General features: G+C 40.1%; 2 protein-coding genes across 2 annotated transcripts in view; one reads left to right on the top strand and one right to left on the bottom strand.

Annotated features, from left to right (window-relative positions):
• The first annotated feature begins 4,017 nt into the window (after positions 1–4,017).
• LOC119407472 (cytochrome P450 2J6-like) lies at positions 4,018–10,008 on the top strand. The gene is made up of 9 exons (XM_037674296.1): positions 4,018–4,209; positions 4,434–4,599; positions 4,705–4,857; positions 4,944–5,104; positions 8,098–8,271; positions 8,371–8,512; positions 8,605–8,792; positions 9,521–9,662; positions 9,788–10,008. Exons 1-9 carry the CDS (start codon positions 4,018–4,020, stop codon positions 10,006–10,008), a joined length of 1,539 nt encoding a protein of 512 aa, XP_037530224.1.
• A 3,770-nt stretch (positions 10,009–13,778) lies between these two features.
• The window catches only part of hook1 (hook microtubule-tethering protein 1), a 21,630-nt gene continuing 8,189 nt past the window's right edge, over positions 13,779–27,219 (bottom strand). Inside the window, exons 6-22 of the mRNA XM_037698209.1 lie at positions 27,024–27,091; positions 26,707–26,769; positions 25,018–25,101; positions 22,201–22,364; positions 21,989–22,129; positions 17,502–17,703; positions 17,301–17,411; positions 17,125–17,212; positions 16,971–17,037; positions 16,751–16,891; positions 16,576–16,663; positions 16,403–16,434; positions 16,236–16,318; positions 16,035–16,135; positions 14,670–14,771; positions 14,511–14,579; positions 13,779–14,415 (exon numbers count right to left, since the gene is read on the bottom strand). Coding sequence (XP_037554137.1) covers positions 14,257–14,415; positions 14,511–14,579; positions 14,670–14,771; positions 16,035–16,135; positions 16,236–16,318; positions 16,403–16,434; positions 16,576–16,663; positions 16,751–16,891; positions 16,971–17,037; positions 17,125–17,212; positions 17,301–17,411; positions 17,502–17,703; positions 21,989–22,129; positions 22,201–22,364; positions 25,018–25,101; positions 26,707–26,769; positions 27,024–27,091 — 1,763 coding nt within the window. The 3' untranslated portion in view covers positions 13,779–14,256. The remainder of the gene's footprint in view (positions 14,416–14,510; positions 14,580–14,669; positions 14,772–16,034; positions 16,136–16,235; positions 16,319–16,402; positions 16,435–16,575; positions 16,664–16,750; positions 16,892–16,970; positions 17,038–17,124; positions 17,213–17,300; positions 17,412–17,501; positions 17,704–21,988; positions 22,130–22,200; positions 22,365–25,017; positions 25,102–26,706; positions 26,770–27,023; positions 27,092–27,219) is intronic.

The following is a 27,219-nucleotide window of genomic DNA, read 5'->3' as shown; positions in this document are numbered from 1 at the left end:
CATCTTTGTGAAAAGAAATCGTCCATCATTAAACAGGGGTGGAGGCCTCCGGGTTCAACTGTCCCCCTCTTACAATACTGTGATTGCTAGTATCACTCAGCCCTCTGTGAACAGTAAACAGCCATCAGTGTGCTAATGATCCATTGTTAGGCTGATGGTCCTTCTTGAGCATGTGATCAGCTGGTTTTGGTTGTCAGCAGCAAAACTGGTTGATCCACTCTGAGAAGGTGCTATTTAAGAGACTGAGCTGAATACAGCACCTCAGACTGAGGAAGTCTCTTGGATGAGAGACGAAACGTTTCTATATTTTTTTGCTTTGTTTTGTTTTTTGGTTTTTTTTTGAATGTCCAGAGGACCAGATTGAATTTTTTTGGATTTTTCTACCTGGATTATTGAGCATGCATCAGGATATTTTTGATAGGGCTTTTAAATTAGACAAACAGATAAATACAGTTTTGAAATCCAGTTTCTTCCAGCTAAGACATTTTGCCAAGGTGAAGTCTTGTCTCCCTTTCAGAGACCTTGAAAAGGTGTTTCACACATTTATTAGCTCTTGTTTGGACTACTGTAATTCATTGTATGTTGGTTTAGACAAATCATCTTTGCATCGTTTACAATCTGTCCAGAACACAGCAGCTCGTCTTTTAACAGCAACTAAAAAACATGAACGCATAACCCCTGTTCTGGCTTCTCTCCACTGGCTTCCTGTCCACTTCCGGATTGATTTTAAGATTTTATTGCTTGTTTTTAAAGTCTTAAAAGGTCTGGCCTCGTCATATTTATGTGATCTCATTAACATCTACACTCCGGTAAGAGCACTCCGGTCTACCAACCAGTTCCTCTTAGATGTCCCCAGATCCAAACTGAAATCCAGAGGTGATCGGGCTTTTGCGGTTGCTGCTCCAAAACTGTGGAACTGTAGGAGTCCCAATGTCTGCAGCCTTCCTCCAAGATGGCCGTTAATTAACACCAGCTGACGGTCATCCACCTGATGAGGAACACCTCTACTTAAGGCTGCAGTCCTGTGTGACTCATCGCTGGAGCATTGAGCTTTATTGGTATTTATGCCTCCAGCCTAAACGTGTGAGTATACGATATACTCTTATCTTGTTCTTTATGCCCGCAGTACCCTGCCTGTTTGACTCCATCCTTGTTGCCTCGTCAACCACCTGCCTGCCAGACCTGTCGAGCCACTCGTCTGCCAGATTCGTCGAGCGGATTCTGTTTGCCAGTCCTGTCGTCCTGCTTTCTCCAGCCAGACCTGCTTGTACATTCCGCCCTACCCTGGTTCCCGACGCCTACATCTGATCGCCGGAGGACAGCCATATATGTATATAAACCCCCTACACTGTATATAATAAACACTGTTTCTTCCTTTCTAAAGATCTGAGTCTGCTTCGTTCTGGTCTTGTACCAATCTGGGTTCCGCTAGTCATTACAGAAATGCTCCAGCCAAAACAGACCCAGAACGAGACCAGAGACGAGCAGACCTCGTCCTCTTCACAGATGGAACGAATTACCAGAATAGAGGGGATACTTCAACAAGTGCTAACCCAACAGCAAGAAATCCAGGAGAATCTAAGAGAACTTCGAGGTATGGTTTTTTCTCTAAACCAAAGATCCTCTCCTTCTTCTACAGAATCTAGTACTTCTCCTGTAAACAACTCCTCCAACCCAATTCCAGAAGTCACACCAATAAACCAACAGGTAATAATTAAACCCTCTGAATATTTTTCCGGAGACCCCAGCCTGTGTGGAGGATTCATCCTACAATGTAAGCTTGCCTCCAAGGGAGCCCCTCAGCTCTATTCATCTGACTCAGCTAAGATCACGTATTTCATTAACCAATTAAAGGGTGATGCACTTCGTTGGGCCAATTCTTATTTTCAGTTCCATGACGTTGAAACTGCTTCATTTGATACCTTGTTAAAGGAGTTCCTGAAGATCTTCAATCGACCACTGCGGGAGCCGAACGCCGTAAAGCGGCTTCTCGGACTACGCCAGGGCAGTCGGCCTGTCGCGGAGTACGCCCTCGAGTTCCGTATTCTCGCGGCCCAGACTGGATGGAATGAAACGGCACTGCAAGGTACCTTTTTACACTCTCTGTCTGACCCCATCAAGGACCAGATCGTTGCACGGGACGACCCCGAAAGCTTCGACGAGCTCATAGACCTGGCAGTAGCTTTAGACGAGCACTTCCGGGAACGGCGAAGAGAAAGGAACTACAATTCCCACCGCTTCACCACTTCCGGTTCCGCGATGCCTTCAGGTGAGCCTCGTTTACACCGAACACCACTGGGAAACTACAAGCCCCAGGGAGACTCATTTCCAGGATCGCTTCCCAGTCAACCTGCAGTTTCGACCAGACGTTTCTCTGAACCTCCGGAACCCGAACCTATGCAGATAGGTCGAACTCGTCTGTCTACAAAGGAGAAACAAAGACGTTGTGATACAAATTCATGCATTTATTGTGGCAACCCCGGTCACTATATAGCCAACTGCCCATTCCGGGGAAACGAGACCGCCCGTCAATAAGGGAGATATTGGTGTGTTCTTCCTCTTTTTCTCCCTCCAGCAGACTCATGTTACCCACACTCATTCAGATCAATCAGAACCGCCTTCCTGTCAAAGCCTTGATAGATTCCGGAGCTGAACAAAATTTAATTAGCTTGAATTTAGTCCAAAAACTATTTTTACCCACTCAAAAAATCCCCTCTGTTGCTATTGCGGGGGTTAATGGTGAGACTTTAGCCCAGATCAACCTCAAGACTACTGAGTTACACTTAATCATTTCAGGAAACCATCATGAAATTAATTACTTTTATGTGTTTAATCTCCCAATACTCAACTCATTTTAGGCTACCCTTGGTTAAAGAAACATAATCCCTGCATCAATTGGAAATTGGGGAGGATAGAAAAATGGAGTGATAATTGCTTAAAACATTGTTTACGCTCTGCAGTCTCCAACCGACCTGTGGAGACTAAAATTTTAGAAAGAGCTGACATGTCTTCTGTTCCTTCTGTATATCACGACCTTGCTCCTGTATTTAATAAACAAAGCGCTCTGTCCCTACCACCTCATCGCCCGTACGACTGTGCCATCGACCTCCTCCCTGGGGCCTCGCTACCAGCCAGTCGACTATACAATCTATCAGGACCAGAATGTTTATACGATATGCTGTACTTACACTAAATTCAAAAAGAAGCTATTTATCAAATAGTTAAACTCTATATAAATGTTATGCACATATATAAACCAAAATAAATTCTTTCCCAATCATTTTTTTGTTTTTGATAGCAGAAAATTCGTCCTTGATTAATCTTAATTGCTTGAACAATCTACTTTACGTAACAGTGGCGTGAAGAAGACGTCTTTCGGATAAAAGACGAAACATTTGAAAAAAGAAGAATCCATCCAGAGGACTTGACTCAACTTTGTTAGATTCATCTACCTGGATTATTGCGCATGCATCAGGACTTATTCTTTGCTGTATTTTATGTTTTATTTTGGTTCATATTTAAAAAAAAAAAATACTTAGTTTTTATTTATTTATTTAACAAGAGCAACAAATGTCTACACTTTTCCACATTCTGTCTCTTACAGCTATAAGCATTCCACATTATAAGTTGACAAAAAAAAACGAGATAGCAATAGTGCTACCAATAGTTGTAATGTTTTTTTTTAAATCACATTTACAACGTAACAGATTTTGCAACATGTCTACTTTAACCTTAACCCCCTCATTAGCAGAAGAAATAAATCCAACATTTTGACTTTAAAATAATCTGTTTTAACAGTCAAACAGTTTTACTTAACAGCTTCTTGTATGAAAGACTAACTTTTTGTCGTTGTAATATTTTACCTATTGTGTATTCAGGAAATAAAGGGGTGAGTCAACGTCACACTGTTCATTATTCCTCCCCAAGCTGTTAGTCAACAGAGTGCCAGCCCATTCCTAACCAGGAATGGATGATGTGCAGAGAACTGCTGATCAGTCTCTTTAATTCTTCGTCATAATGTGGCGAGGTGACTTCAGCTTGTGGTTTTATCTGGTAGAAATCCTGCTTTTTGTCTTTGTTGTTCTCCTCCTGGTGTGTTGGTTACAAGAAAAGGATCCTCCGAGCTTTCCTCCAGGACCACCAGCTTTTCCGATTTTGGGGAACATCTTCAGTATTGAATACAGACAGCCTCATATTTACCTCACCAAGGTAATCTGGTAGCATTTCTATAAATTGTTGTACATGACTCTGAAAAGTCTACGTGAACAGCACAATCAAATAGACAGTGGTTGTCTAAACTAGCTTCTGTTTTCTTCTAAACATATTTCAGTTTAAAGAAAATGCTGGATATTGAGGGAGACTGCAGATTGAGTAAAGAGTCACATGCTGCACAATAAACCATTGACCATTATTCTCCGCTTCTGCATTCACAGCTTGCTGATGTTTACGGTAATGTGTTCTGCATTCGTCTGGGAAGACATAAAACAGTGTTTGTGTCGGGGTGGAGGATGGTGAAGGAGGCTTTAGTGACGCAGGCTGAAAACTTTGTGGATCGACCGTACAGCCCCATGGTGACTCGGATTTATTCAGGAAACTCAGGTAAATCACACAAATTTACAAAACACACACATTTTACGTCGTAATGAAAAAAAGTACATCCGCCACCAGCACGAGTGACGTTGGTTTCATTTTGTTTTATGTCAGCGGGACTCTTCTTCAGCAATGGGAAGGTGTGGAGGAGACAGCGGCGTTTTGCCATGGCCGTGTTACGCACCTCTGTTGTGGCCAAAAGCTCCGTGGAGGGGCGAGTCTGTGAGGAGAGTCGTTACCTGCAGGAGGCGATGGGGACGAAGGAAGGTTGACAAGAGTTTTTGTTTACCTACATTTTCTTTGATCTTCTAACAGTGCACCACGACTCAGTTTCTTCATTTCTCTATATGTAGGCAAGGCCTTTGACCCTGTCCCATGCTTGAACAATGCAGTATCCAACATCATCTGCCAAATTGTGTTTGGGAGACGGTTTGACTACAATGACTATGACTTCCAGACCATGCTGAAGAATCTGACAATCATGGCCTATCTGGAAGGCTCCATCTGGGCTCTGGTAAGAAGGGGATAAAACTCAATCACAGCAAACATAAATTTCAATACTTACCAGTAACCTGAATCTGAACATTTCTTATTTCACTTGACCTGTTACTAAAGTAACAACAGAAAAACAGAAAAGTTACGTTGAATTAAAAATATAGAATCGCCAGTCGGTTTGTCTATTTTGGTACTTCTTCCGCAAGGTTCAGTCTAAGGGCCCACCCTCTTCACAATCAACATAAGTAATGATCATTCCAGATGCATCCTTACATTTTTATGCCGACGACACAGTTGCCTATTGTCAAGCTAAAACACTTGGTACTGTTTTACAGCTTTTACAGTCTGCTTTCAGCATCATCCAGTCAGATTTGTTTCATCGCAAACCTGTGCTAAATTCTGATAAAACCGAAGGGATCTTGTTTTCAAACAGGAAGTCGGTCCCAGCAGTCCTTCCTTCTGTTTTATCTTTGAATGGTGTCCCTTTTGAGTTTGTTGATTCTTATAAATACTTGGGTATTCTGGTCAATTTGCATCTCTCTTTCAAGCCTCATGTCAAAAACTTGGTAAAGAAACTAAAAGTTCAACTGGATTTCTTTTTCAGAAATAGATCCTGTCTAACTCTGAACGCTAGGAAACACCTTGTAACTGCTACTTTCCTCTCCTTCGTTGACTATGGCAACATTATTTACATGAACGCTCCTACAAGTACCCTGCAGATGTTGATGCTGTCTATCACGGTGCGCTAAGATTCATAACTGGCTGTAACTATCGTACCCATCACTGCACCCTGTATTTACTGGTTAACTGGTCATCATTAACTTCACATACAGTGCCTTGCGAAAGTATTCGGCCCCCTTGAGCTTTTCAACCTTTTGCCACATTTCAGGCTTCAAACATAAATATATAAATTTTTAATTATTTGTGAAGAATCGACATCAAGTGGGACACAATCGTGAAGTGGAATGAAATTTATTGAATGTGTCAAACTTTTTTAACAAATAAAAAACTGAAAAGTGGGGCGTGCAATATTATTCGGCCCCCTTGCATTAATACTTTGTAGCGCCGCCTTTTGCTGCAGTTCCAGCTGCAAGTCTCTTGGGGTGTGTCTCTATCAGTTTTACACATGGAGAGACTGAAATTCTTGCCCATTCTTTCTTGTAAAACAGCTCGAGCTCAGTGAGGTTGGATGGAGAGCGTTTGTGAACAGCAGTCTTCAGCTCTTTCCACAGATTCTCGATTGGATTCAGGTCTGGACTTTGACTTGGCCATTCCAACACCTGGATACGTTTATTTGTGAACCATTCCATTGTAGATTTGGCTTTATGTTTTGGATCATTGTCTTGTTGGAAGATAAATCTCCGTCCCAGTCTCAGGTCTCTTGAAGACTCAAACAGGTTTTCTTCCAGAATGGTCCTGTATTTGGCCCCATCCATCTTCCCATCAATTCTGACCATCTTCCCTGTCCCTGCTGATGAAAAGCAGGCCCAAACCATGATGCTGCCACCACCATGTTTGACAGTGGGGTTGGTGTGTTCAGGGTGATGAGCTGTGCTGCTTTTACGCCAAACATATCGTTTTGCATTGTGGCCAGACAGTTGCATTTTGGTTTCATCTGACCAGAGCACCTTCTTCCACATGTTTGGTGTGTCTCCCAGGTGCTTGTGACAAACTTTAAACAACACTTTTTATGGATATCTTTGAGAAATGGTTTTCTTCTTGCCGCTCTTCCATAAAGGCCAGGTTTGTGCAGCGTACGACTGATTGTTGTCCTATGGACAGACTCTCCCACCTCAGCTGTAGATCTCTGCAGTTCATCCAGAGTGATCATGGGCCTCTTGGCTGCATCTCTGATCAGTCTTCTCCTTGTTCCAGATGAAAGTTTAGAGGGACGTCCGGGTCTTGGTAGATTTGCAGTTGTCTGATACTCTTTCCATTTCAATATGATTGCTTGCACAGTGCTCCTTGGGATGTTTAAAGCTTGGGAAATCTTTTTGTATCCAAATCCGACTTTAAACTTCTCCACAACAGTATCTCGGACCTGCCTGGTGTGTTCCTTGGTCTTCATGATGCTCTCTGCGCTTTGAACAGAACCCTGAGACTATCACAGAGCAGGTGCATTTATAGGGAGACTTGATTACACACAGGTGGATTCTATTTATCATCATCAGTCATTTGGGACAACATTGGATCATTCATAGATCCTCACTGAACTTCTGGAGTGAGTTTGCTGCACTGAAAGTAAAGGGGCCGAATAATATTGCACGCCCACTTTTCAGTTTTTTATTTGTTCAAAAAGTTTGACACATCCAATAAATTTCATTCCACTTCACGATTGTGTCCCACTTGCTGTTGATTCTTCACAAAAAATTAAAATTTTATATCTTTATGTTTGAAGCCTGAAATGTGGCAAAAGGTTTAAAAGTTCAAGGGGGCCGAATACTTTCGCAAGACACTGTAGACTCTGTCACTGATACATTTTCATCTTTAAATCACTTCTTGGTCTGTTGCCTTCATACATCTCCTCCTACATGTCTCTGCGTGAGTGCAGCTACAGCGTGCGCTCTCAGGACATTATTACCTGCAGTGTTCCCTCAGTGAGGACTGAACTTGACAACAGGGCCTTCTCTTACTCCACTCCTGTATCCTGGAATATCTTGCAAAAATGATCTGAAGTTGTTGACCTTGACCTCTCTAAGGGATTTTAAACAACTGCTAAGTTCATGGCAAAAACCATCGCATACATGTTCCTGTTTTTAGTATTTTACACCGCTTTATGTTTTACTTTGTTTTTATTTAATTTCTTCTATTTACTTTTCATTTTATATGCTGTTTATATGACTGTCTGTTGCTGTCTGTACCTCATCTGTGTTCTTTGTTAAAAACAGGTCTCTCTGGCTCATTGAGACTAACCTGTAGAAATAAAGGTTGAATGAATTAATTTTCTTTAGATATTTTTATGAGATTAATTCAACCACAACTTCATGATTTTCTCGTTTTCTCTTCAAACAGCTTTACGATGCATTCCCAGCACTGATGAAACGCCTGCCAGGCCCTCACAATGGCATCTTTGACAGTTCTAAATGTCTAAGGGCTTGTATCAGGAAAGAGATCAAGAGACACAAGTTGAATTTGGACCCAAGTAACCCTTCTGATTACATCGACAAGTTCCTTATGGAGGAGAAAGTACAGTGCCCACATTCAGCTCCACAGAACTAGACAACTTTAATTTAAATCTATCACGTTTAGAAACTGAATGTGCTTATGCTCTACTTTTCTCCACAGCACAACAGAGAGACTGATGTTGGCTTTGAGGAGGAGAACTTGGTTTTGTGCTGCCTGGATCTGTTCCTGGCGGGCAGTGAGACCACGTCAAAGACTTTGCAGTGGGGACTTATTTTCCTCATTATGAATCCTCATATTCAAGGTGAGCTCAAAAAGCACCCATTTTAACAAGAAAATATATTTAAAAAGAAGCTTATATTGAAGATAATTAACTAAATGTGATTTACGTTGAAGAGAAAGTGCAGGCAGAGATCAACAGAGTGATTGGGCCGACCCGACAGCCCAGCATGGCAGACAAACCCCACATGCCGTACACAGAGGCCGTCATCCACGAGATCCAGAGGATGGGCAACATTGTTCCTCTGAATGGACTTAGAGTGGCTTCCAGAGACACAAAACTGGATGGTTACATCATCCCAAAGGTAGAGACAACAGCAGCCTAATCTTACATGTTAGTACATACACAGTCTAACTCGGGGTCTGCAACCTTTACAATCAAAACAGCCATTTTTACGCCTTTGTTCACTAAATTAAAAATTGTTCAGAGCTTCAACAACATGCTACAACTGTGGTTATCAACTGGTGGCTCATGGGCCACTTTAGGTTTGTTGGAGGAGACTTTTGTGGTCACTAGGGGGTGACTTTATAAAGCTAAAAATATCTAATGATTTTTAACATTTATTGATATTTTTACAATTTTAAATAAATAAAAAGACAGTGGGGGGGGGGGATAGAGTTCAAAATTAATAAAACCTATGAACTATGCAAACCTATGTCATTTTTTGAATTGTGGAAAAAATAATTACGTATAGAAATAAAGCATAAAGTTAAAGTATGTTTGACTCTTTACACTTGTTCCAGGTTGCAGACCCCTGGGCTGCACCTGAATGAAGAGAATGCACGGTCAACATGTTTACAGTCATTGTTTATCTTTCATATTTGCTGCTACAAGATACAACTCCTGACCATATTACATTTATTATGTAAACTATATTTACATATCTGACATGACCGACTTGTGACCTGTCCAGGGTGTCCCCGCCTCTCGCACAGTGATCCCCGCAACCCGTAAAGGAAGAAGTAATTAAAAGATAATGGATGGATGGATTAATCTGGTTATTGTTGTGTGTGTGTGTGTGTGTGTTTGCAGGGGACTACTGTGATGCCCAACCTGACCTCTGTGCTCTTTGACAAGAATGAATGGGAAACTCCCAATGTTTTCAACCCTGGACACTTCCTGGATGAGGAGGGGAAGTTCAAAAGAAGGGAAGCATTTTTACCTTTCTCTGCAGGTAGAAAGCACATTCTGTACCTGACTGTATTCGTGTCATGAATAACAACCAATTCTCTTTAGAAACTGTATGAAGAGGACACAGAAATAACAGGCCTGTGAGATGATGAATGTTTTTCTTTCCAGGAAAGCGTGCATGTCTCGGTGAGAGCCTGGCAAAGACGGAGCTTTTTTTATTCTTTGTTGGTTTGTGTCAGAGGTTTCACTTTTCCACTCTGGATGGAGTTAAGCTCAGTGCAGAAGGAATAACTGGAGCCACACGCTCACCATACCCATTTACGATCATTGCCAAACCCCATTCTGATGTGCAGCCTACATCCAATCAAGCAACTGCAGCAGAAAAGTAAAAACATACTTTGTGTACATACATGTTATCACTGTGTAAATATTGTCCATGGTCGTTTTATACTTGTATATGCTATAGATCACTGTTGCATACTCTTTGTTCATTTATAACATTTAATTTTATATGTAAATGTGGTAATTTATTTTATTTCCAACTGTCAAAATATGATCAAGAATAAAACAATAAGGGCAGCACGGTGGCGTAGTTAGTAGAGCTGCCGCTTCTCAGCGAGAAGGTCTCCCAATCAAAGCCCGGCCAGGGGCATTTATGGGCGGAGTTTGCATGTTTGTGCATGCATGGATTTTCTATAGGTACTCCAGTTTCCTCCCACAGACCAAAAACATGCATGTTAGGCTGATTGGTAACATTAAATTGTCCCTAGGTGTGAGTGAGAGAGTGAATGGTTGTTTCATTTGTCTCGATGTGTCTGTGATGGACTGGAGACGTGTTTAGGTGTCCCCAGGTGACTGCTGGGTATGGGCACCAGTGACCCAAAAAGGAAGAAGCAGGTAAATATAATGGATGGATAAAGCAAAGAAACTTATCATTCACAAACTTTCATAATAAAGTCTGTTTCTTCCTACTTGGCACTTTACACAAATAAACACAATGTCAAAAAATGTATATTTAAAGCAAGTACATTACAGTTATATGTTTTTATATTAAATCACTTGTGAATTAATGCTTTCATCATCATGTTGCAGTGAATTAATGCTTTTTTTAATATTATGTTTCAGTACTTGTCAAGAGTCAAAGTTTATGGATTTATAATTCAGCCAGACAACAAGAGTGTAAAAACAAGAAAATAGATTTATTGATATTAGCTGCTGGAGAGTCAGGATCCAGCTGTGGTGACAGGTCCTCACAGGCAGGACAAGAGTTTATCAAGCTGGCGAGTTGGGTGCCACCTGTTGGAGCTGGGCAGGATGACTGTCACTTGGTGAAAAGCAGCTGCAAAGCAGAGCTGAGAAGAGTGTGGTCAGAGGGGAAAATCCAAGAACAAAGTCCAGAACACAGGCGAGGGTCATATACCGTGAGTCGATCCCAGTAATAAATCCAAAACATAAACCTTGAGGTGTGCTCGTAGAAGAGAAAGCAGGGGTTGATACCATGTGCAGGAGTAATCCAAATCAGGCAAAGGGCAGGCAAAGTGAATAATCCAGGAAACAGGTGTGAGTTTGTAATACAAATAGCAAGGCTTCAGGTTCAGGCATGAAACAAGAAACTATGAATGGATTGAATATCAGGGACCATGAGTTTAATAATCTGGCAAGGGACTAGTGAGAATGGAGCTCTTAAAAAGTGCAGGTAACAGGTGCAGTGAATCGGTGCTGATGAGCTGAACGAGGGGGCGTGGCAGAGTGACTGAGCAGAAACATGACATGAGGAGCTGTGAGCGAGGCAGGGAACAGATGACGTGATAAAGGAATAAAGGGAAAGAGACTTGAACAGATGGGGGACAAGCAGAGACCACTGATCATGACAGTACTTGACTTATTTTTGTAGTTTTGTCTTCAAAAGTGCAAGACCAATTTTTTTCACTTTTGAAACAACAATGTGATGCATGCGATTACAAAAATCGCAATTTTAGAAAATCAGTTTATTGACAAAAACAGCATAACATTTAAAATTCCTGATAAATTTCTTTTATGATTTGCACACATACATTTGACATTTCTCATGGGGATCCTGTCATACCTTTGATTGCACTTCTCTATTATAAGTAAAACTTCTTTAAAACTAATATTTGCACAACTCATTTGCTACAGACAAACAAAGTGACTATTACCAACATATATCAACATGTGGCAATATCATAATAAACAGCCCAAAAATGTTAGTGCCAGCATTCAGTGAGAAGGCAATTAGCACCCTCTTTAGGAGGTTAAATTAAAACAGGTAAACTACTATACTTTAGGGAAAAAAATATCAACCTTAATCTTGAAAGACTATAGTTTGTACTTTGCAACTCATGTATTAGTCTAAAAACACAACAGAAAATTTAAGAAGCTTTTATGTTACATATGACAGGTTCTGTGTGAGTTTAACAATGTTCTGGCGTCTGGATTTAAAGCTGGTGTAGAATCAAGTTTCAATGTTAACTTTGTATCACAGGAATGATTAGTGAATAGGAACTAGAAAGTTCCTAGAATAAGTTTGACGGGGACTGCCATTTTGTGGCCTTTTTAAATTTTTGATATGCATTAACCATGTGATGGAGGTTCATGGGACAAAATTTATAGGACAAAAGTCCATAAATTGTTATTTTCAAACTTAACCCTCATAATGTGCCTTTATATTGTTTTCTTATGACATTGACAGTTTCGTTTGCTTGTTTCAAAAGAGTTAAAATGGCTTTTTTTTTTTTTGCAATTTGCATCGCTATGGTGACGTGAAACGCCATTAAAAGTGATAATATTCATCTCGTGACTGAGCCGGTCATTTTGATCTACAATTTGTGGGGGTGCACTTTGTCATTCGGGCCACATTAATGTTGATGTCAGAATTAAAACTATATAAAATTAAGAGACCAGTGGAGGTGGATAATAAAAGGTGTTATGAAGTAACGCACTCTCTGTTCTTTTGCTTTTCTATAGCAGTCCCTAATATAAAGATATTTTGTGAAATAAAGGCCTGTCAGTTTTCACTGCTGCCAGTACACCACTTTGCAGAGATGTACTGGGATTCATCTCCTAGGATTTGGTGATACAGTAGTACCTCACAACTTCGCAGTTTGTCTTTCGTAGTTTTTCAACGATTGTCATCTTTAGTATTACTCATTCGATTGGGATGGTACAGATAAAAAGTTTAAAAAAACTTTGGGCAGGTGCCGGCATTTTGTAGTTTTCTTTCAATAAGCCTATATTGTATCACCAGTCCAAAATAACTACACTACCCAGAAGCCAACAGTGCTTCCACCCACTGCTTTCTGCCGAAAAGGAGGGAAAGTTTTGCTCTGATCCAAACCCGATTAAAAAGTTTGGTCCTTATTCATAGTGATTTTGGCGCTCAGTGGATGCAGAGAGCCGATCAGAACCAGACCAGAACCGGAGCAGAACTACTTCCAGCCTCATTGGTCAATCTGAGAGCTGCTTGCCGGTCCATGAAGCCTCTCGAGCGGGGAGGTGTTGCTTGGAGATCCATTGTCTTCTCCCGAGCTCACCCGGACTTTTTTCATCCGGATTCTTGTGGATTATTTGGACTCGACTGGGACCATTGTGTGGTTTTGTGCTGGCTCTCCGAAGGTCCGGCTCTCTACAAAAGCGTCTGGTGCTCAACGGCTGCGGAGAGCTGATCAGAACCGGACCAGAACCGGACCAAGGCTGGTGAGTACCCATATAAAATTTTGCAGTACTGTACAGTACATATACGTATGCTGTTAAAATTATGCCGGTTTAAGAGTTTAGAACATAGCAAGAGTGTGGGAAGGGTATATAAAGTCTTAAAATATAAATAAATACTAAAATAAATATAGCGTTTCTACTTTGCAGTTTTTCACTTATTGTGGGGGTGTGTGGAACGTAACCCCCGCGATAATCGAGACTACTGTATAACACTTTACAGAATGATTACTGTTCATATGACTGAACTTATTTTCACTGCATGTGAAATGATGAGCTCATTCCATTTTAGTGTAAAACACCTGAAATGTTTAAACCACGTCATGCACCAAATATGACGTTACCTGAAAGCAAGGTTTGTGTTTTTTCCAGTCTGCATATTATTCCCTGCATGGAGTGAGAACATCATTTACACATATCATTAGTCTCATTAGCTGGCTTTTGTATTCAGTTCACCTCTTCCAATACACAATATTAATTTAACAGGTTCATATTCTTAAAAAAAACATTTACACATTTGCATACATATGTGCTCTTCTTCATTCCTGATTAAATACATCTATATTACTGTGTATATATGAAGGAGACAAAGTTAAATTGGTTATTATTGCACTCTATGTGCAGGGGAAAAGCTAAAATCACTGAGCAGAGTGGACATTCACTAAAAAACCATGCGTAGGGCAGCACGTGTTGCTTTGGCTGGTGAGTTAATGTCCTGCAGTGGAGTAAAACTTCATTACACTTTAAGCTCGGGTTCCTGTTGATAAGTGCTCATTCATCCAACTCTAATAACCCTGACCCCTCCTCAAAGGCTGACAGCAGGTGTGCATAAGGTCACTTGAGTGCTCATGTGTTTGAAGGTTTGTGCATTTGTGTCTTGTCTGAATAATGTGGTGCTATGACACAGTCTACTTGGAGGTGGAGGTAGGCACGTTGATAGAAGCAGTTCTGCGTGGGGCGTTGGAGACTTGGCGCTGCTGTGACAAGAAGGAATGACTGGGGGAGAGCCCAGAGGAGGTGCGGCTTGCAAGACGGGTTTCCATAGCCAACTTTTGAAAGCTCAGACTCTGGGGACACAGTAAGTCATTTGTGGAGTAAGCCGAGTGTCACGAAACGCAGCAGATTGTTGTGCAGTAAGAAATATGAGGCAGTTTTAATTTACCTTATTATACCAGGCAGTGACAATCAGCTTTTCCTCATACTCTTTTAACTTGGCCTGCTCACACTGACGCTAAAGAAGAGAAATCAGTCAAACATCTATTATGAAAAAAGTGACCTGAAAATTTTGTCTCATTCGTATCGAGAGAAAAAGCAGATTTACTTCAAGGTTAAGAATGTGTTTGTCTCGGTCTTTTAACTGGTTTTTCAGAGCTTGAATTTCAGCAGTGGCAGGATTCAGCTTTGGGTCCAAGGCTCGTATGACCTTCAAGAAAAAGACAGAATAAAAGTAAAATATTATTGGTATAATACATTTAATCTGATATTTTAGGAATAAATTTTGCAGTCTTTCTATGAATGGCATTAATCTGGCCTCCAGTTCTGAAGTTAAAAATCTTGGTGTTATTTTTGATCAGGACATGCTTTTTAACCACATTATAAATATTACCAGAACCACTTTCCTCCACCTGTGTAATATCATTAAGAGTAGAAACATCTTATCTAAAAATGAAATGAAGAAAAACTGGTTCATACATTTGTCACGTCTAGACTGGACTATTGTAATGGCTTATTATCTGGGTGTCCAAATACTTCTTTAAAAAGTCATAGTCTAGTTGATCCAAAATGCTGCTGCCAGAGTCTTAACTGGAGTTAGTGGGAGAGATCATATCTCTCCAGTTTTAGCTTCTCTCCATTGGCTCCCTGTCAAATTCAGAATTGAATTCAAAATCCTACTTCTAACCTACAAAGCCCTCAACAACCTAGCTCCATCTTATTTTACAGATCTTATTGTTTTATATTTCCTAACAGAGCATTTCACTCTCAGACTGCAGGCTTACTTGTGGTTTAGAGTTTCCAAAAGAAGAATGGGAGGATGCTCTTTCATTTATCAGGCTCCTCTCTTGTGGAACCAACTTCCAGTTTCTGTCCATAAGGCTGACACATTATCCAGTTTGAAGACTGGGCTTAAGACTTTACTTTTTGATAAATCCTATAGTTAGGGGTTTCCTGAGCTATCCCTTAGTTATGCTGTTATAGGCTTAGACTTCTAGAGGACAAACTGATCACATTGTCTCACTCTGCTGCTGTCTTTACTTGCCCTACTCAACCTGTTTGTGTTTGTAATTATTTGTATCTTTGACATGTGTTTCTTTGTCTGTCTTTCCTCCTATATAAAGTACACCTGGACCTGTCATTCTGTTTGTTTCTCCTTCCTGTTCTCTCAAACCCCAGCTGGTCAAAGCAGATGGCCAATTGCCTTAGTCTGGTTCTGCTGGAGGTTTCTTTCTGTTAAAGGGAGTTTTTCCTTTTCACAGTTGCCTTTGTGCTTACTCAGGATGGGAGATGCAACGAAGTTAAGATTAAACACAATCTGCTGCTTCCTATAACTTTTATTAATTGACTTTTTTTAATGTATATGAATGTTTTTGTACAGTGCCCTGAGACAACTTCTGTTGTGACTTGTCGCTGTATAAATGAACTAAATAATAATAAATGATAAATAATAAACTAAGAAAATGTAACTTACATTGCGAGCTTTTTCCAGGTACATCTTATACCTCTCGTCCATGGCTTTCATGTCGTCATCCTTTTTCTTCAGAGCCGCCGTAAGTTCTTCCAGCTTCAGAGCTTAGAAACAAGGAATCATCAACAGTTTGAGTTTTGTGTGTGTGTGTGTGTGTGTGTGTGTTGACAGTAGGTCACAATGATGATAAACCATAAAACTTACAAGTCTGAGTTTTGTCAGGCTGAAGATCCTCCAGCAGCTCTTTCTTCTTCATGATTTCATCTTGGGCCTCATTCAGCTGGACCCTGAAACATAAAGAAGATCACCTCCTGCTCAAGAACATCTTATTTTATATTACTGTAGATGTACATGTGCACAACCATACTCACATGTGAGCATCCAGTTTCCTTTTCAGATTTGACTTTAAAAAAATAATGAACAAAATGATTGTAGATTGAAAGAAATCGAAATAAAATACTCTGTAAGAGCAATACTTTTGAATACATGCTGATTAAAAAATACTGGTCTCTGTCTTTCTGCCAGTAGATTTTGAGACACTTACATTGTCCGGTTTGATTGCCTGAATCTGCAGAGCCTTCTGGAGATCTTCAACCTGCTGCTGCAGCTCACTGACTCGCTCTTGACTCAGTCTACAGATTGAGCAAGCAGAGGAAGGTAAAGAAGCAGGAAGGATTTATTCAGAATGAAGTCACCAGAACTATATAAAAACTGTTCACCTGTTCTCAGTTTTCAGTTCACTGTGAGTCTTATCTGCTTCTTCCAGCTGGGCCTGCAGGGTGGAAATCTTCTCCTGCTCGAATTCCTCCTGCTGCACCCTCAGCATTTTATTCTCGTGCTGCAGTCTGATGAACTTTTCTCTGAATGAACACACCAAATCATTGCTCACCCACATAACAGATACAATACAAGCCTTACAACAAACCAGTAAGATATTACCTGTATTCAACAGGCAAAAGCTCAGCTGCCAGGTTTTCATGGCTTGGGCTGCCAGAAGGAAGCATCCCTACCAGGAAACAAAGCAGTAAGGAATCAGCAAATTGCCATTAGGCAGCGTCGTCATTACAGGATTGAGGATTGTGTGATGAAATACCTGCTTGGTAGAGTTGATGCTCCTGAGCTTGAGCGCATCGAAGCTCCTCATTAATTTCTTTGAGAGAATCTCTCTCAATGATGATCCTCTAAAGGAGTCCAAATTTTCAAACAGAGGAAAAATTAACGTTTTATCGGAAATAATGTATTGCTGATGTATTTCCTAAGTTGCTGGACCTCTTTTTCTTTCATCACAGCTTCGTGTTTTTCCTCCAACTTCTTTATTTCAAAAGCCATAGTGTCTGCTCGCCTCGTCTCCTCAGACAACTTCCTGTGAAGCTCCTGGACCTTAAAACAAAAGAAAAAACATAACGTAACATTTTCTCTTCAGAAAAAGCAACATTTAAAATGAACCAACACTTTAAAGTTTGTGCTTACTTGTCTTTTGTATGATTCCAGCTGTGAACGGGCAGCGTTTGCTTTACGCAGCTCCTCCTCCAGGCTGACGGTGTTTTGCATGTAGGTCATGTTATTCTCCTCCAACATCTTCATCTGCCTCTTCAGGTCACCAAGACTCTCCAGCTTACGCTTGTAGGTCTCCACTGAAGCCTCTAGCATCACTACCCGATCTGAGCAGTTCCTACAAGAATCCAACACAACTTTCAAACATGATCTGAAGTAGGCCTGTTGCTATAAACAATAAATCAATTAATCACATGATAAATGAAAATTATCTACCTCATTTTCATTTACTGACTTTATCGTTTCTTTGTGTCTCTCTCTTTCTACTGAAGACATTGGATGACAAAAAGCTCAACTTCACTGACCCCTCCCTTTCTCTTTAAAATCCATTTTAACCATCCAAAATCACATTTTAGGATCATTAAAAGCAGCTAAGCTGAGAAGCTAAGCTACAAGCTAAGCTAACAGGATGACCTCGGGGAAAAAACCTCCGTCTTGTCGAAGCTCCAAAATTCATGGTTGAAACCCGTGCCTTCATGTAAAAAGTTTGTCCCAGCAAAAAGAAGCTGAGAACTTGTTTACTGATATTTTTATTAAAAGCTTTGTGTGAAAAATAAGAGCTCAAACCACACCAAGCGTCCACCATTTTGAGAACCGAAAAGAGACAGCCCATATCACGTCAAGAGGCCTCCCTCCCATTTTCTTAAAGAGACTCTGCTCCCTCCCTCAATATCCAGCCTTTCGTTCAAACCGTCTTATACTGCCATCTGGGGGTCAAAAAGGTACTACACACAAAAATTAACCAACATTATTTTCTTCAATTTGACAGTAATTACTAATTATTGTCCAATTTCAAACAATATTATCGTTTATCGCAATAATTTCTGAGACAATTAATCGCCAAGCAAAATTTGTTATCGTGACAGGCCTAATCTGAAGTGTTAAAAACACAGCAGGACCTAAACAGAAACGTAGATTAATAACTTCATGTTCTTAAAGGTAGAAGTAGTTGGTATGGAAAAAAGGAGTAAAATTTAAAATAAGTGTTAAACAGACCAAAAATAAACTGTAGGGGCTTTGTCAGGTATGTTGAGTCTTTCAGTCACAAACCTCGCTCTATTTAAGCCCGTCTAGATCACCATGGTAACATATACTGAGCTCATGGCCTGCTGCAAATCAGTTTATGTTCAGAGTTTTAGTTTAAATTGTGCTGTCAAAGTAGCATCTGTTCACTGGCTCTTTTAGTCATGATAATCCAATTAAAACAACAAACTAGAACTGCAAGCAGTTCTGACCGGGTCCAAGCCAAGTAAGGCATTTCAACCCGGTCTCCTGTTATCCCCTGCACAGCGACAAACTTGCAAACCTGACACTTATTTCATGATGGAGTCATTTTAAGGTTGATTTACAGTGAACTGTGAGCAAAAAAAAAAAAAATGGAGATAATTGAATCCATTAAGAAAAATTAAAAATATTTTGACCAAGACAGTCAGCCTGTCAATCACCCATACTAATTTTCTTAGTAATTGAAAAAGGTGACTCCATCTTAACAGCATTTTGCTGCTTACATAAGTTCCTCATCAAAAAATGAATAAATATTTTAAAATATCAGAAGTCCGAGTATCAGAAATTTGGTATGCACTGAAGAAAATGTCCTGAAAATGTTAGCTTGGTAGGTTAAAAGTGTGATTTTTTTTTAAAGTACATCATTTACAAGCCACACCCACAGTTAATGTACATTATGTTTGTTTTATAAAAGCTTCTCAAAATCTCTGGATCCATAACTGATTTTGTGAATAATTTTTCCTAATCTTTCTTTTCCTTTTTTTTTTCATAATGCTGTAGGCCATGCCCACTGTATTTTTGCATAATTACCTTTTAGATTTAAGTTTAAGGCAGTCCTTAAGGTCTGTGCCATATTTCCTTAACATCCAACAGTCATTTTTTGGGACAGATTTTTGCACGTTACTGCGCCCTCTATATGTCAAAGTTGGTCAAATTTGGTTCAGTAACTCTGAATGAACTCCCCCAACAACAAACTGAATTTCATTTTAATTAGTGTTACACATTTTGAAGATATGACTAAACTTGTGTTTAGCAAGCTTGCCAAAACTAAACATATCCACATCCCTTCATCCATCTATTATATTCTGCTTGTCAGGTAGTGGGGGCAAAAGCATAAGCAGAAAGACACAGACATCTCTTTCCACAGCCACCTCTTCTGGGAGGACTCCAAGGAGTTTGCGTTTTGTGATTTTTATCTTGAGAAGCGCTATATAAATAAAGTTTTACTTACTTACTTTACTTACTTCCCAGGCCAGCTGAGAGACATAGTTTCTCCCGCGTATCATAGGTCTTCCCTGGGGTATCCTCCCAGTAGGACATGCCTGTAAAACCTCCCTAGGGAGGTGCCCAGGGAGCATCTTTACCAGATGCCGAAACCAACTCAACTGGTTCCTCTCGATGTGGAGGAGCAGCGGTTCTACTCCGAGTCTCCCAGATAACTGACCTTCTTACGCTATCTCTAAGGAGAGTCCAGCTACCCTGCAGTAAAAACACAATTTGACTGCTTGTATCCACCATCTCATTCTTTTGGTCACTACCCAGAGGTTGTGACTGTAGGTGAGGGTTGGAACATAGACCGACTGGTCATCTGCACCGATCCAACTGTCAATCACACGCCTCCCTTCTTCCCTCACTCGTGAACAAAACTCGGAGATACTTGAACTCCTCCACTTGAGGCAGAACCTCACTCCCAACCTGGAAATGGTAATCCACCTTTTTCCGACTGAGGACCATGGCTTCAGATTTGGAGGTGCTGATCCTCATTCCAGCTGCTTCACACTTGCCTGTAAACTGCTCCAGTGAGAGCTGGAAATCATGGCACAAAGGTGCCAACAGGATCTTGAGGCGGGCAGCACAGTGGCACAGTCGGTAGAGCTGCTGCCTCTCAGTGAGCAGGTTGTCCCGGTTCAAATTCCGGCCAGGGGTCTTTCTGTGTGGAGTTTGCATGTTCTCTCCGTGCGTGATTTCTCCGGGTACTCTGGTTTCCTCCCACAGACCAAAAAACATGCATGTTAGACTGATTGGTAACTCTAAATTGTCTCGTGTGTGTGTGTGTGCGTGTGTGAGGTGTGGGTGGTTGTTTGACCTGTCCTGGTTGTCCCCCACCTCTCGCACAGTGATGGCTGGACATGGGCACCAACGACCCCCGCAATCCAAAAAGGAAGAAGTGGGTAAAGATAACTGATGGATGGAATCCTGAGGCCACTAAACCAGACTCTCTCTGCCCCTTTGTGGGGAGGCTGTGGCTAAGTGATCAGAGCATTCGTCCTCCAATGCAAGAGTTGGGGGTTCTATTCCACCAGCAGTCACATGCCAAAGTGTGCCTGGGCAAGACACTGAACCCCTCATTGCCTCTGATGCGTGTCCCATCGGTGTATGAATGTGATAAAGCTCTGTTTATCTTTATATAGCTCTAGTAGAGTGCTGTATGAATGGGTAAATGGGGCACAGATTTTAGTGTAAAGAGCTTTGAGTCTTGATAAGATAGAAAGGCGCTATATAAGTACAGTACAGTCCATTTACCCCTTTCATCTGCACCGAGACATTCTGTCCATAAAAATTATGAAAACATTCTGTAACAATGGGAAGCCCTGGTGGAGTCCAACTCTTACGCTGAAAGAGTCCGTCTTACTAATGGCAATGCAAACCAAACTCTTGCACTCCTTGTATATTTTTCACGTTCAAAAATATAAATACTTTTTCTTGGAAACTTAAAATCTGTATTGTATGTAGATTTTACATAGTGAGTTTGTATAACCATCCAACTTTAAACATTTGAAAAGTAGTTTAAAAAAAAAAATAAACGGCAAAAAAATATATTTGATGGAAATGGGTGTGACAGTAGAATCCAGGAAAAGTAGATATGTGTCATTAAAGCCTGCAACCTACAGTTTAGACGTTAGGGAACCAAATGCACAATTTGCAATTATAACATCTTTTAAAGGTGGATATAGGTGAGTATTATTCTGTGCCATACAGGCAGGCCATAGTTACTATCATGTAAATATAATTTCAATCATTTTTGAGGTTTGGGCTGCAGTATAATACTAAAAACAATTTCAACAGGTGTTCCATGCTCCACTAGAAGCTGCTGCTTTGCAGACCCGTTCTCTTTGTACCATGAGCTTGGACCTCTAACTAAAGAAACTATTATTTTTCTATCTCATTCTGAGCAAAAAGCTTACTCTCATTGTCATGTTAAAATAATATTTTATTAATTAGCTCCCATTTTGTTCCGACGAATCAAACAAACAAACAACAACAAAAAAAACAATAATTATCCCTATAGCCAAGTAGACTTGCTGTAAATTTCTTATTAGGTGTTTTGCACCCTATATTAAAAATAATGCTTTTCCAGAAAAGACCAACCCTCCCAACATCTGCCATTGAACACAAACCTCATAACATCCAGCTCATCTCTGAGAGCCTGTGACTCCTCTGCTAAGCTGGTGAGCTCATCATTACGATGCTGAAGCTCAATTAGCTGCTTCTCCAGCTCTTCACAGTGGATCCGGTAATCATCTTTGGCTGCCTCCAACCTAGAAGCAGCACATCAGCATCAGGTATTTATCATAAAGAGTAATGTGCACTGAAGATGAAAGTGAAAAACCTGAAGTTCTCTTCCTGCAGAGTCTCGAGTTGTTGCTGTAACTGGTTGTGTTTTCTGCCTGAGACCAAGCTTGGATCTTCACACGTGTCCAGATGATCGGCTCGGTCTGTTAGGACATCATTCTCAGCCAATAAGCTGTTCCGGTCCTCTTGAAGAACAGCCACCTGGCCAGGAACAAAAAGATATGAAAACTGGTCTTCTGAAAAGTTTGATGTCAATGTTAGCGTAAATTAAAGAAGCAAGAAGAAACAGCCGAGTTGAAACTCTTCATGGTCAGTTACTGCATGCAAAGCAGAAATGAAATTAATCATCAAAAGACCATTCCTTTTTTAAAAATATGAAATAAAATAATTTTTAGTCCTAGCGTTGAAGCAATGAGTTAATCCATGCAGGAAGTGATGCACATACCAAATGCACTTTAATGAAACAGGTTAATGCACAATTAGTCAAGTTTCCCTTCTCACCCCTTACTTTAACAGCTGCTGAACTAGAAGTCACTTAAAAGGAAGTGATTGAATAATAAAATAATAAAAAAACTGCAGTGTCTAAAAATAATATTTATACATTTAACTAAGACTAGATTACAAAACAGAACAACTTTTTTCTGTATTTATTGTAAAGTTCACAATAACAGCCTGAAAGACGCTAAAACTTCTACTTTTTGTTTTGACTGTTTCCTCTTCAGGAGTCTCCACAGTGAGTCATCCTCCTCCATCTCATTCTGTCCTCTGCATCCTCTGTCCTCACTCCAACTACCTCCATGTCCTCTCTCTCTCTCGCTCTCCTTCAGCCTGTAGGACTCGCTCCTTTCAGGGCAGGGTCAGCCACATGGATTCTTCTTCTATACTTTGCTCTGTTTTGTGTATCTGTTGTGAGATGGCGTGTCATCATATCCCGCTGGATCATATCGATCCACCTCTTCCTCTGCCGTCCCCTGCTTCGTTGACCAAAAACTTCTGTGTTTAATAGCCGTTATACCTTGTTGTCATCTTCTATTTGCTGCACATGCCCATACCATCTCATTCTTGATTCTTGTATCTTATCCATGATGCATGTCATGCCAAGCGTTTTTCTAATATTGTCATTCGCCGTCTATGCTTGAGGGATACTCCAAGGATCCCACGTAGCATCCATATTTCTGTTCCTTCCAGGAGTTCCTCTTCCTTTCTCTTTAAAGCCCATACTTCATCTCCACTAAGCAAGACTGGGCACACCATCACCTTGTACACTTTCCCTTTAATATGAATCGGCATCCCTTTGTCACAAAGCACTCCTGTCAGCTCTTTCCATTTTTGCCACACAATTGTGCGTTTGTCTTCTTCACAGCTTCCTTTGGCATTTATCACCGACCCCAGATACTTGAACGTTTCGACCCGCTTCAGTACATATCCTCTGTTATCAGTAATTGTTAAGGTCTTGCTAGCTTGCGAGCAGACCATGGTCTCCGTTTTTGCTGCGTTTATTTTCAGACCTTTACTATCAAGTGCTGCTGCCACCATCTGAAACTATCTTGGAGATTAACTTCAGAATCTCCAGCCACAATTAGGTCATGTACAACATTTATTCCACGGCATTTCTCTCCTAATAAGCTCAGTAACTGCGTCCATCACAACAATAAACAACAGTGGGCTGAGACATGAACCCTGATAAACACCAATTTTAATCTCAAATACTGTTGTGTTGCCTTTGCCAGTTCTGATTGCAGTTTTAACACCTTGGTACATGGAGCTAACAATCCGAACTAGCTTTTCCGTAATGTCTTTCTGTCTGAGGCTCCAATAAACCACCTCTCATGGGACTATGTCAAAAGTCTTTTCCAAGCCCACAAAAGTCCAGTATCTGCTATTGTTTCCCTCTAAGATTTTTTTTCCTGAACCAGTCGGAGAATGAAAACTGTCAGTTGTGCCCTTTCCAGGCATGAATCTGAACTGGCTGGAGTGTATTTTTACTGTTTACCATATCCACTTTTCCATTACCCTTTCGTATACAGTACTTTCAGAGCAGCTTCCAGTAGTTTGATGCCTCTGTAACCTCCATGTCCTCTCGAACTGCAGCCATATATCTCCTCTTTGGCCTTCCTCTTTGTCTATTTCTTGCACAATCATGTCCAATGTTTATACTATCAAATTACAAAACTATCAGTATAGCTGGTTTTAACTCCTGTTAACTTATCATATTACAATACAATGATGAAGATGTTTTTAAATGTTTCTCTAAAGAATAAGACACAGTGGTTATCAAATGCAGACAAAAGGATGGATTATTAAATTATAGAAAATGACCAAACAAGCACTGTATGACTCGTTTTAAATAGAACCCTCAGTTAGCTGAGTTAGAGCAAACATTTGAGCAGCTGGTTTAGAAGCATTTAGGTTTGTTTTTTTAACCCGACAGTTAGCCATATTGGACTTACCTCGTTGCGCAGAGCGGAGAGAAAAACAGGAGACAGACCAAATCAATCTGTCGAGAGTCCAGTTGAATAGTTGATCAGTGCTTATGCTAAATTTAGTCAGTCTGTGCATTGTTGAGTGAGGCCTTTTAGCAGAGGCAGAGCACAAGCTGGACGCCACAGTGGAACCAGACTGTGAGCATGCTGTCTCTCTGCCACAGCAGCTCCAGACAATGGACTCAAGCATTACAGCCAACAACACAACTCCTGTTTAGACTGCACCAGAGGTATGCATGTGTGCGCACAAGAAGAGCTAATAGACTGCGCAATACAAGTTACTGAACCTAGATGGGCATGCACAGCACTATAATGTGTGTTTTCTGCAGATTTCATGGCTTGAACAGCTTCAATGTGTTCTCTGTATTCACCTGCATGTCCAGCTCTTGACAGCGTTGGGATAATGCCTCCTTTTCCAGCTGAAGTTCAGAAAGCTCTTCAAGGGCTTTTTTCAGCTAGACACAGAAATGAGAAGCTGAACTTTCAACACATAATATGTGCACTGTAATGTAACAAAACAAGAAGCACTGATTAAATAGTTCTGCGGCTAAAATTTAAGGCACAAAACTTCCACGCAGGAATGCACCAGTTAACCATCTGGTGACCAGAAGTTTGACCGATGACAACCCAACACTAAATAAATAAAAATATTTTTCGTAGTCTATGAATACACCATAATTATGTGGATAATTTGCACAAATAACAGCAGGTCTTTGATGTTAAGTTTTTACTGAGTGAAAAAATTAAAAATGAGCAATTTATTGTATCTTTTGGTGTTTGAAAATAAATTTAGAAGAAGCACAAGTGGTGAAACTTAACTTGGTGACATGCTTAAGTCCATTTTAGATTGAGACATTTAATTTGTAACTAGAAACAAATGTAAATCAGGTCTCTCTTGTAAATGAGTCCCCGAGGCTCAATGGGATTAACCTGTCTAAATAAAGGTTGAATTAATGGGTATATTAAAATGTAATAGCTTATTTACAATGTCTTTTAAGCTGTAATTTGCCATGTAATGAAGGATTTAACACAATGGATGGGTAGTCAGAGGTGTTAAACTGATGACTTATAGAAAAGGTTGATTGCTTTGTGATGATGCTTTGAAATTTTGAGGTGCACGAAAATAAAACCACGAGGAAGATATACCTGTTTAATGAAAAAAATTAGCCTGTAATATTTTAGTTGGGTTTTATTTATACCAACAAACCTCTGTCTAATAACATGGAATATATTATTGGTAACTTTGCAGAAAGCTGTGTAACCTGGTGGCATTTTGGAAAAAATGTAAATGCCTTCCTTTCTCCCATAAACAGTTTATAAGAAACACACAATAAAATTTCAGTTTAACCAGTAATCTGTTGGACTCCTGGCAGGGACCAATGCAGACATGTTCCTGTTTTTAGTTTTCTACATTCACCTTAGAATCTAGCTGTTTTTTGTTACTTTTCTTTCTTTAACTTTTCTTTATTTTTAGCCATCCTATTTGTTAAAAAAAAAAAATTGTATGACTTTTTCTAAATGTTTATCGTTGTCGTCCATTGTCGTCATCATTCTTTGTTGAATTCAGGTCTCTCTTGTAAATGAGTCCTCGAGGCTCAATGGGATTTACCTGTCTAAATAAAGGTTGAATGAAAAAAATTTAAAATATTGTAAAGTATTTATTGTTCTCATAGAAAAATAAAACCAGAAAAATTAAGATGTCAAATGAGAGCTTTATAAAAATGAAAATCAGCCTAGAAAGCCAATCAGTGCATCTCTACTTAGAAGGTTTTATAATTCTTCAGTCAAAATTGTATTAATTGCTACAGAATTTCTATACATAAAATCCTCATATGATACAGATTTACAATTTGCACTAAAAGGTAATCATTTTCATAAATCTGTTCTGCAAACAAATGCACCAAATTGAGATTAGTTTTCCAGTTGTTAAAGTTAAAAACCAATGGACCCATTAGAAACACATTTTAAATTGTAGCGTTGTAAGAAAACTTGCACAGCAGAAAGTACAATCATTACAGTCCAATCAAAAGAGACGCAGTAACAGTCGAAATAACCCTGACCTGCTGTTCCAAGACCCCTGGCAGCTCTGCTCCTGTTGGGGCTGTAGAGTCTTTGCTCATCAGCTGAAGAAGAAAACACCAGGATTTATTGCACACACATTACGAGAGCTTAGTCTTTATTAGTCACATGAAAGCATGCTTTCTATCCTCCAACCACAGCTGCTACTGACATATTCAAAAATTCTCCAACTTCTCGACAAAACATTTTTAACATGTTTACTATACCATTATCCTGCCCTTTGGTCAAAATGACATCATTTTGACCCAAGTGTGGCAGAAAGGTTATTCCATGTGAGAAGGTGCACTGATAAACCAACCTCCTGGATTGCAGTCATGACCACATGTTGCACAGACTCCTCCAATGTCATGATGATCTGAATGTATTCTGAAAATAAATTTTAAAAAGTGAAACAATGATTATTATCAGATAATTTTTGGTCAAAGGTTATGGATGTTTTGATTACTAAATATATAAATAACTAAATATGTGCGTGTGTGTGTGTGTGTGTGTGG

This window comes from Nematolebias whitei, chromosome 3, assembly GCF_014905685.2.
Source record: "Nematolebias whitei isolate Nwh7 chromosome 3, NemWhi1, whole genome shotgun sequence".
Classification (NCBI taxonomy): domain Eukaryota; kingdom Metazoa; phylum Chordata; class Actinopteri; order Cyprinodontiformes; family Rivulidae; genus Nematolebias; species Nematolebias whitei.
The sequence above is the reverse complement of the archived record's forward strand: the minus strand, read 5'-3'. Positions and strand labels throughout refer to the sequence as shown.